Source organism: Dermacentor albipictus, unplaced genomic scaffold, assembly GCF_038994185.2.
Source record: "Dermacentor albipictus isolate Rhodes 1998 colony unplaced genomic scaffold, USDA_Dalb.pri_finalv2 scaffold_13, whole genome shotgun sequence".
Lineage (NCBI taxonomy): Eukaryota > Metazoa > Arthropoda > Arachnida > Ixodida > Ixodidae > Dermacentor > Dermacentor albipictus.
This window is the reverse complement of record NW_027225567.1, coordinates 4,954,017-4,964,749: the sequence shown is the minus strand read 5'-3', so window position 1 is coordinate 4,964,749 and position 10,733 is coordinate 4,954,017. Positions and strand designations below refer to the sequence as shown.

General features: G+C 44.9%; 1 protein-coding gene across 8 annotated transcripts in view; it reads left to right on the top strand.

Annotated features, from left to right (window-relative positions):
• Positions 1 to 5,407: 5,407 nt before the first annotated feature.
• Positions 5,408 to 10,733, top strand: part of LOC135913017 (nondiscriminating glutamyl-tRNA synthetase EARS2, mitochondrial-like) — a 64,067-nt gene continuing 58,741 nt past the window's right edge. For 4 of the 8 annotated variants that reach the window (XR_011509457.1, XR_011509458.1, XR_011509459.1 and 1 more), the window contains exon 1: positions 5,408 to 5,814. Coding sequence is in view for 1 of the 8 variants with exons in the window: in XM_070528574.1 (XP_070384675.1) it covers positions 5,596 to 5,814 (219 nt within the window). In the remaining 7 variants the exon portion in view is untranslated. The remainder of the gene's footprint in view (positions 5,815 to 10,733) is intronic. The other 4 variants (XR_011509462.1, XR_011509461.1, XR_011509460.1 and 1 more) reach the window with 2 other exon arrangements.

Sequence of the window (10,733 nt, the reverse complement as noted above, 5' to 3'; positions counted from 1 at the left end):
TTGGTGCACACTTGACAAAAAAATGCGTGCTTGTGTCTCGTCCTTGATACTTTGTGGTTGCATGTGCTTGCGCTGTTACAATTTTTTTTTATGTTCAGCGGTATGTGAGCGCCACTTTGAGCCTCGATACATTTGGTATTTGGGACTCGAGCATCCAGTGACAGCCGCCTAATTTTCTATATCGCTGGCTGTGGCGAGAAAGTGCATTTTAAAGACAGGCTGTGAAGCCTGCCTGAACTTACTACTGATCACAAAATGGGCAGCAGGAAATTTGAGGTTTGCAGAGTTTACCATATGAAAGACAACGGTGGTGTGTCATATCCTGCCTCCCCTCTGTACAAGTCTATGATCAATTTGGACAAAGACTTCATAGTTTGTTTTAGTCTTCTTAATTGAGTTGCACGCAGTGTTTTAGATGTTTTAGGTGCAGCATCAACTTGGCTGCCCTGATCACTTCGAATCCATCACAGCAGAACTCACTGCTTCTACATCACAACCAGGCTACATTTCTTCACAAAAAGCGTGAATAAGTGTAATGAAAGAAGGCGCCAGGCATAAAAATATATTAAGCTCAGTTGATGTTCCTAGAACTCCATGCTACAAGGTGTTTTTTGTTCATGTGTTTTAACAGTAATAGTTACTTATAATGGGATTAGATGCTCGGTATCTAGGGAAGGTACACTTTAGGGTTCCTTTATAGTTGTGCTATTTTCATTGTGAATAATTAAAAAGAAATACTAACCTGGATTTTTTTCGAGCGTCACTTTGACAGTATGTGCTGAAGATGCGGCGGATTTTTTAGGAGCTAAAATTTCGGGAAAAATTGTGAGGTTGTATGTGTGCAATTGCATAGCCAAAAATGAATTCATTCCGGGGTTCAGTGTGTAAACTCACTAAGATCTAATTATTAGGCACGCAGTAAAGGGGGGAGGGACACATGAATAATTTTGACCAACTGGGGTTTTATAACCGGCAACACGGACATGTTTGCATTTTCCCAGTATGAAAGTGCAGCCAACAAGTCCATTATTTAATCCTACGCCCTCGGGGTAAGCAGCGCCACGCCGAAGTCGCTACGAACTTTCCTGTCATTCGCGATAAGCACGCGATTTAAATGGAGTGGTAAATATAGCTCCATAGAAGCAAGGCAGGCCCAGATATATTGGCTTTCGAGCAGTAGATGAGCAACAAGAAGCTCAGTGAATTGCCAGCTGGCACAGGCGATACGACGAGCGCAATGAAAGCGTCGGACTGTGCGAGAATACGCTAGCAGACGACATTGTCGATACCATAGTCTCGATGTGGCCTTCAAAATCTTCCTTTACACAATACTTTGTTAAATACATTCCTTTTCTGTTATAATGAAAGAACCATGTCCGTAAAAAACGCTTAATAAGGCGGACCGCCTCAAAAGCAGCGAATATGAGAGCAGCCGGTCTGCTAGAAAAGGTCGCAGTGGCGACACCTGGTGGCGTCAACGGAAAGAGGCACGCGCGCCCCTTTCCGGTCGTGTCACTAGGTCATTCTAGTACACTATACCACTGAGCGCAACTGCCCCTGCCGGGCGCTGCCTCCTTTGCTGCCATGTGCGGCGAGCCCCCGATCCATTTCTCACCTCTTTCTCTCCTACTCCCCGTCTCCCCTATGACGCTGCGCCGTTTTGATGGGCTGCAGAATTTAAAAAAGCGTCTCTTTCCCCCTTCATAATCACCATATATATATATATATATATATATATATATATATATATATATATATATATATATATATATATATGTTGGTGTTAAATACAGGTGTCACACGTACTGCGCACTTTTGATCGCGATCAACCCCGATGCGAATCGAATTTCTCGGTCGTCATAGGCTACTTTGCGCAAGCTGCCCCAGGGAGCCAACCGCAGTCGAGAACTTCGATCCGGATCGAGCTTCATCGCGATCAAAATAAGTGGTAGTGTGAATCGATATTAGGTACAACCATTGGCGCAACGAATGATCTAAATTATAAGTAATTTTCCAAGGTCTGTATACAGGCCTTATGTTCGGTTATTAAAGGGTCCCTGAAACGGTTCGGACAAATTTGGTAGACGCGTAGGGTACAGCTTAAGTAGAACATTCGCACCACAATTTAAGTGAAGCGTTACGTATTAATGGAGCTACAAGCGATTACAAGTTACCCTCCTCCCTAGCCATGCTTTTCCTCCTCAAGTCGTTCGCCGAGCGATGGGGCTAAGCTCCGCCTTCACTGGTTCTGTGTCACGATGCGACGTCACACCGTCCATTTCCGGTTGTTTTGGAGCCCGCCCCCGCCCGCGAGAAACCTCTGCGCTAGCCGCTTGGCCGTCGACTCCAAGCGAGAGCTATCGAAGCAGCGCGCGTTGCGAGCATTCTGTCGTAGCGCCGAACGTGTCTCGTATTCCGGTAATCACACACTACCTGAATATTTCGACGGAACGATTGAGGCATAAACTCAAGTGGATGAAGGAACTTAGCGTAGACGTACGTGAGCTGCCTGATCGGTCTGCACGGTCCAGCCACCCGTTGGCGCACAGCCAAAGAATGAGCTATATTGCTCTAACCAAGCGCAAAACATTTTAAACATTTACGAAAACAACGTGTTAACGATTACGCTCCTGCCATAAATGTACACCAGCAACAAAGAAAATTACATTTTGTTACTGCTACTCCGTGTGGTTGAGCTCTATGCCACCAGGTGGCTGCACCGTGCAGACCATTCACATTTGCGCTTCTGTTCATCGCCTGAAACCACACGCAAGGGACACGGCCAGGCCCTGTCCCCTTGCACTTGCGTTTACTCTAATACCGGACTCGCGAAGCGCTATTGCGTTAGTAATCTTCCGGTGTAAAGTGACGGCCGCAATCGCACAAATCCTGTCGCCGATCGGATAGCGGCAGTCCGATGCGCTGCAGCCAGTCCGCTCGTCTACTTGCTTGCAGAGGGACACGATGTCGCAGCTTGACATATTGCCAGTCGCTACGTTTGCAGTCCACAACGCAACAAAAGTGGAATCATAGCGCTCGCGAAAAGACAAACCGACACTGACGGCGGAGCTCTTGGCAAAGACGGCGCACGTTGTAACACAAGCAGACGACACTGGCTGTGTGCCGGAAGTGCTTAAGTGTACTGAGAAATCGTTCTTGTGCATTCTCTTTATACCACTTTCTTTTTATAAAAACAGATTAACTACCATTCCAACTATTACGAAGATCATTTGTTTACCATAAAGTTGGAAAAATTATCGATCACGCACCCTGTTCAGCCAATCGGATAGCTCGCCCCACTGACGTCATATGGGTGATTTCGGTCATATGAGTAGGGGCGGCTTAAAATTCCGCCGAGCAGTGCGCTGCGATCGGCAGCGATGTGCATTTTTAAAAGCTTATAATAAATTACACGCTTTACGCAGAGCACTTAGATGTGTCAAATAATGATCAGAAGGACCTACTCTAACGACTCAGTACGTTTGTAGAAAATCGTCAAAAGCGTTTCAGGGTCCCTTTAATTAGCTTAAAGGGACCCTGAAACGATTTTGGCGATTTTCTACAAACGTACTGAGTCGTTAGAGTAGGTTCTTCTGATCATTAATTGATGCATCTAAGTGCTCTGCGTAAAGCGTGTAATTTATTATAAGGTTTTAAAAATACACATCGCTGCCGATCGCAGCGCACTGCTCGGCGGAATTTTAAGCCGCCCCTACCCATATGATGCAAATAACCCATATTACGTCACATGGGCGAGCTATCTGATTGGCTGACCAGGGCGCGTGGTCGATAATTTTTCCAACTGTATGGTGAACAAATGATGCTCGTAATAGTTGGAATGTTAGTTACTTTGTTTTTGTAAAAAGAAAATAACTTAAAGAGAATACACAAGAATAGTTTTTTAGTACACTTCAGCACTTCCGGCACGCAGCAAGTGTCGTCTGCTTGGGTTACAACGTACTACTCCATTTTGGCGAGAGCTCCGCGGTCAGAGTCGGTCTCAGTCTTTTCGCGAGCACAATGATTCGACTTTGTTGCCTTGTGGACTGTAAACCTAGCGACCTGCAAACCGCGAGTCCAGTATTAGGGCAAACGCAAGCGCAAGGGGACAGGGTCTGGCCGCTTGACTGTGCCGGGATGAGCCACGAGATGAGCAGAAGGGCAAATGTGAATGGTCTGCATGGTGCAGCCACCTGGTGGCATAGAGCACAACCGTACATAGTAGCAGCAACGAAGTGTATTCTTTGCTGCTGGTGTGTATTTTTCGCAGGAGTGTAATCATCAACACGTTGATTTATAAATGTTTAAAATGCTTTACACTTGGTTAGAGCAATATTATCGCTTTGTTTGACTGGTTAAGCGCTGCGCCAGCAAGTGTCTGGACCATGCAGACCGATCAGGCTGCTCACGTACGTCTACGCTAAAGTTCCTTCATCAGCTTGAGTTTATGCCTCCAGTCATTTGCCGAAATGACTAGCTTGCCTGTTTTTAGCGGAGTACCGGACACGTTCGGCGCTACGACAGAATGCTCGCAACGCACGCTGCTTCGATAGCTCTCGGTCGACTGCCAAGCGGCTAGCGGAGAGGTCTCGCGCGGGAGGGGGCGTGCTCCTAAACAACCGGAAGTGAGCGATGTGTCGTCGCATCGTGACGCTGAACCAGTGAAGGCGGAGCTTAGCGCCGCTCGTTCGGCGAGCGAGTTGAGGAGGAAAAGCATAGCTAGGGAGGAGGGTAACTTCTAATCGCTTGCAGCTCCATTAATACGTAACGCTTCACTTAAATTGTGGTGCGAATGTTCTACTTAAGCTTTACCCTACGCGCCTACAAAATTTGTCCGAACCGTTTCAGGGGCCCTTTAAGGCAGAAAGCTGGGCTAGTTGTTGGTTATTCTTATAAGTTAGTTCTTTATTGTACGGGGACATTGCACTAGTGCATAAAACAGGACACGGACAGGAACACGAAAGAGATACCGCTAATTAGGTGTGTCTTTCATGTTTAAAGAAACGTAAGAAAAAAAAAACTAGCGTTCAGTGTGTCTCTTTTCATGTTCCTGCCCGATTCCTTTTTTACGCGTGCGATGTGCAATATACGTCTTAGCAGTGCCTGCATAGAGGAGGCACTGGCAATGCCTCCTTTGCACTGGTATTAGCAACAAAACCGAAACTGGGGGTGCAGCATGGCGTCGCTGCGATTCTATGACCGCGACTTGTGAACGAAACTTGTTATTGCGCCCTGTAACAGGAGATCTATTCAATTTTTTCTCTCGCTTGATGTTTTCGACTTGTTCCGACTGCGGGACAGCGTCAGTGTATTGTATATGTGGTTTCGGTTCCGGTTTTGGGATCACCTGTCGCCAGAGGCACCAGTGTCGCTATGTGTATATATATGACTGTATGTGGCAATAAACTGGGAATTGTTTGGTTGCTAGCAGTTCGTGTACATCGGCGGCACCCGCCGCTACAACATGTATGTACTGCATTCCTTTTCCAAAGTGTGAGCGAATCGAAATTGCGAAGTTGTGTTCCCACTTCGGCCATGTGACAGTGTCCATGTCCGCATCTGTTCGTCTCAGCCGATACAGAAGCGGGATTCAATATGTGGTCATGTGGGAAGTACGCTCGCTCGCGAGTGATCCTCTCGTTGCACGACTTGTGCCACTGGAGGCGGTCCGTGTCTGATGTTCGAGTGCGGTTTGCGCCCAGCCCCACCGGCGAGATGCACCTGGGAAGCCTAAGGACAGCCCTCTACAATTACCTATTCGCAAAAAAGTACGGTGGAAAGTTTCTCCTCAGGATCGAGGACACGGATCAGCAGGTGACTTTTATTGTTCGTGACTATCCTTTGTCGGCGTTACGCCATAAAATTGGCTGTGCCTTCATCAGAGATTGGCGACTTTATTGCTAGCGATCGATCTGTCAGTAGTAGCGCATAAATGTTTATTATAGAACTTGTATAATGTTTATTAAAAAATGCAGCACATAGCGTCACATACCCATTGACACAAGTTGCAGTGAAATATGTTCATTGAAGAGCACCATGCACATACGTAGCAAATGATCCAAGTTGGTACAACGGTTGGTTTTGAATCCAGTTCTCTCGATCGGCAAAGCAGCCCGAGGCACTAACTGTTGGACTATAAACTGCCCATTGTAGTGCAGTTGTAACTTTGATCTAAGTTGGCGGGAAAGAAGTTAGGCGTGGACATACATATAGATACACAGAGAGATATCCGAAACGGGGGGAAATTCCCAAAACGTGCTAATAGCATTAAAACGCATTGCACGCTACCGATAATCCATGCGCGTTTCTTATGGCAGCACGACGGATGTGCCCGAGATTTCTCTCTCTTCTATCTATGGGTTGACATAAAAAAAGTGAAGAATGGTGCACAGTTAGCTCAGACAACCACCAATTGTAGTCACATCTGATCACTTCAAGGCACCGGAGAGGATATTTTATTCTTCTTATTCAAGAAATTAATGATCACACCATTTGGCTTGAAATGTCCGTGCAGAGACACTGTTGGTCTGTGGTAAATCCTAGAAAGTGATTTAAGTCGAGGCCCTTTCACGAACATGAATAACTATATGGCCTTACCCTAAGGTGCCTAATTAAACTTACACTTCACCTCAGGTCTGGACAGTGCATATGAAAAGCTCCGGTTGCTGAAACAAAAAGGAGTGTGTGCGAAACGTTGTGGTGTACGCTCCTGGCAGTGGAGTTTGCCAGCGAGGGCTGCACCAGCTATCGCAGCAGAAGTGCAACTGTGGGATGGACGGGGAATAGGCATCTTATAAGGCAGCACAGTTCACAGCTTTGAAAACAGTTAGGGCACAGCATGACATTGGCGTGTTTAATAGCAGAACAAATCTTTTTGCAGCACGGGAGCCGACGCTTACGCTTTTCAGTCCGCTTTGTGGACCTTGTTTAGTAGGCAGTCCTCAACTCATCATACACTACATTTTCAGTGCTCATGCATTTACATTCCTAATGGCATTGCCGGACGTTTGTGTCGTTCTTTTGCGTGGTCGAAGAGGCTTGGTAAAGATGTCCTCGTTGCCATGTTAGGGTGTGAAAATAGCTTAATAAACTGAGATTAAGGTAAAACATATCTTCTCTAGGTCGTTGCTATGGGTGATCTAATGGCTCGCCTAATTCTACAACTGATGCTTCATTGACTTCATCGCCTCTCTGCTCTTATGCTAGTGGCCACAGCAGGCTCCTGTCACTTCAGCATCCATTGAAGCACACCGCATGCGAGGTGTTGTTCACATGGAACGATGGTGTCTGGCAAACCGGACCTTTTCACCTGGATTCGCAACTCGAGACAAGTTAATTCCATTTATATATTTCAATTACCTTTGGTTAGTGTGATTGCCGTCACCGAGTTGCAATAACGCTGCAATGCACAGTAATAATGTGCCAGCAGTCCATCTGAGGTGGTCCGTATTATAGAAAATCCAAATTTATGTTTATCTGAACGTGCCCCTAAAGCTTATTTATCTATTTCGCTTTGTTCAAAGTGTGGCTGCAGTAACAGTGATCCAGCAAAATGCATTAACATTTCAGTGGCAGGAATTTTATGAGCACACTTCATCATTACCTCTGTGCATTAGCTTGAAAAGAGGCAGTCAATTTGAGCACGCTAAGTTAGCGAAAATTGAGGACTCGCAAGAGCATTGAAGCAATGGCACAGTATTGTGAACAGCTCAGATACCGAGCCGAGTCATGCTCGCAGACTGTTGAATTGCTATGTCACGGAATGACTTCGTGTATGTCATGGCAACATCTGAAGGAACACTTTGGGTGTTTCCATCACTTTGAATGTTGCTACTTCACCAAACACGCACACAAAAAAAGATGCGTTCTTTCAAGCTGAAAATGTGCCCAGCAGTGTACAACATTTGTCGTAGGTGGAAGCAAATAATTTTGCTATTGGCTTGAAGTAGCAAAGCAAAATTCATGAGATTTCTGTTGCTCTAAGCAAGAGTGACCATACAGTTTTGATGTGCACTGATAGTTCTTGCTCCGACTCGCCACCTGGGCAGTGTCAGGAGCCTATACAGCAATGAAACAGAAAATTTTGAATGCTAATATTGTACTTCTGTGAAGTAATGCTTAACAAAAATGTGCAGAGAACGGCTGTAAAGGTAGGTGTGCCTAGCTGACAATTTAAATAATTGAGTGTGCAGGAGAACCATGAAACGCCCTTCACGTGAAACCATTATTTCATTTATTCAATAGTTCTATCATACGTTAAACATTAGATGGGTACAGGCAGGTGAATGTCAGAATAACTGTAGTAATGGAATTAATTTTTTTTTTTTTTTGCTGTCTGTTGAGTGGCCAATAACGGTGATGACAGCATGTGGTGCCAGCATGAGCCAATTAAAACACCAAAAAGAATGGACCAGAAAAGTGAGTTCTATAAAATCTGGCCCATGGAGAACATTTAGCATATTTCAAAGGGGGTAGCTCACATTTTTTAGCATATGTGTGAATGCACATTCTGCCCTTATACCGTTTAGTATGAGGATGTATTGGCACATGAAGAGCTTGAAGCCAGAGTCATTGTTAGAATAGCAGGTCAAATTCCCTTGAACAAAATGACAAAATGCCTTGTCATTTATGTCACATTATGAAAAAAATGCTTTGCCATAATGTGAAAGAAAATTGCATGCTACCATGCCTGCACTAGTGAGTGAGAAATATTGTGCTGTCTGCATAAGCTTCACTGTTTCCTTGGTCATTGTTCCGACTGGCTGCTGTGAAAATTATGCCATTCAGCTCAATTGTTGTCCAAGAAAATAATGTTAGAATGCTAATTCAGCCAATTGTGCTTATTCAATCAAACCAATTATAACATGCCCAGGTACAGCAAATTATGTCAAAAATGCAAAACGTTGTTATCAATATCCATGCAAAAGGAATCCCTTAGAACAAACTTAAGTATACTGAACTTTGGCTTTGTTAAGTGTGTTGTAGAAGCAACCCCCCTCCACACACAACACACACGCTTTCCAAGCATTTTCTTAAAAATTATCATCATCATCATCATTATTATTTAGCTGAGCATCTTGGCAGCATGTTCAGTGGCTAATAGAGGTAACCATGTAATTTGCAATTTGACACATAAACCAGTAGAGAGCCAGATCCTATAGGGTTGTGGTGTTACTCTACATGTGCTGCTGCGAGAGTCAGCTCACCATGAGGTGTCCAAGCACTGTTGTACAGTTCTGGTCTATCGTGTGTGTAACAAACTCATATGTGCTCATTATACCAAATCTATATATAATGAAAGTAGTAACGTGTCAAACTGTATTCAAATGCATGAATTGGTTCATTATAACTGGGTTTGACTATAGAACAATGAATCGGTATATTGTTTTCATGCATAATTTACCCACTGAAAGCTTGCACGAAAAAGCGGATGAAATTTCTTAAAGTGACCTAACCTGACGAAAGACAAAGATTCAGATTGCCAGAGAAGGGTGCACATAGAATGCATTCCAGTCTGAATACATTGGCCCTTCTCTTTATGGATACCCCCACAGTGAATGTTTCTACACATGGACATACAACTTGTTTCAATTTTTTTCCTGGCCATTAGTGGCAAGGAGAAAACAAAATGTGAGCGCAGCACCCTCTGCTAACCAACAGGGAGGCCACACGCCACATTTGTGCACCCAGTAATATCAAGCTCTGTTTTAGCCATGTTGGACAGAAAGCCCGACTAACTGCTGTCCTTCGCTCCTTCTAATAAGTATCCTTTCCTGTATAAAGATGCCCAAAGTTTGCAAAAACCTTGTCCATCTTTTTTCACACTGAGCCAATACTTACAGCATAGTGTCTGGAACTAATTGTCTGTAATCACGAGGATAGACTGGAAATACTAATGCTATAGGTTCTACTTTTTCCTTTGAAGTCTGCACTGCTGTTCCATCAAAACTGATATTTTTCTAGCAGCCACTCACAGTTCATGATCGAAGGAAGTAAATTTGGGTTCTTCCGCAATTCTGTCTTCCTGCTGTATATGCTTTCAAGAAGCTTCGTTCCTTATACGTTCCTGTTACATATGTTTTCCCGGCGCCAACGTTCGCAATTGAGAACACAAAAAATGACCTAGTAAACTTACACTTATTTTTTACTGGTTCATACGTTCCCGGAAAACATAATTTGCAGCACCAATGTTCAGTATGTCGCCAAACTACGATCGTATGATACGTTTTCCGGCAGCTAAATGCTATGTAAACAAGATGTGCTAGGTGCACGCGATCGAGAACAGCTGCACGCTGCAGCAGCTTCACCGCAATACTCGCCCGCTCATCTCGTGTGAAAACGCCGGCGTGCGCTTAGTTTCTCATTTCGGTACTGGCAAATCTTCTCCGGGGTCATCGCACACGGCATTCGCAGCTTTCACCGCCCATCCTATTGCAATAAGCATCTTCGCCAATCCGTTTCACAGTGCGTGGTGCCATCAGAAGCGTAGAGCACGCTTTTGATAGGCGATAACCGAAATGCGCCGCCGTTTTCTGCTGCAGACTGCGATCGTATATGTTTTCCCACTGCTAGATTCCATGTGAACAACAAAAGGTGCGATGTGCATGCGATCGAGAACAATATGTAGCTGCGCGTCTTGCATGAAAATGATAGCGCTCACGGTTTCTTATTCCAGTACCAGCAAATCCCCGCCCGGGTCATCGCACGCCATGTTCACAGCTATCGCCGCCAAA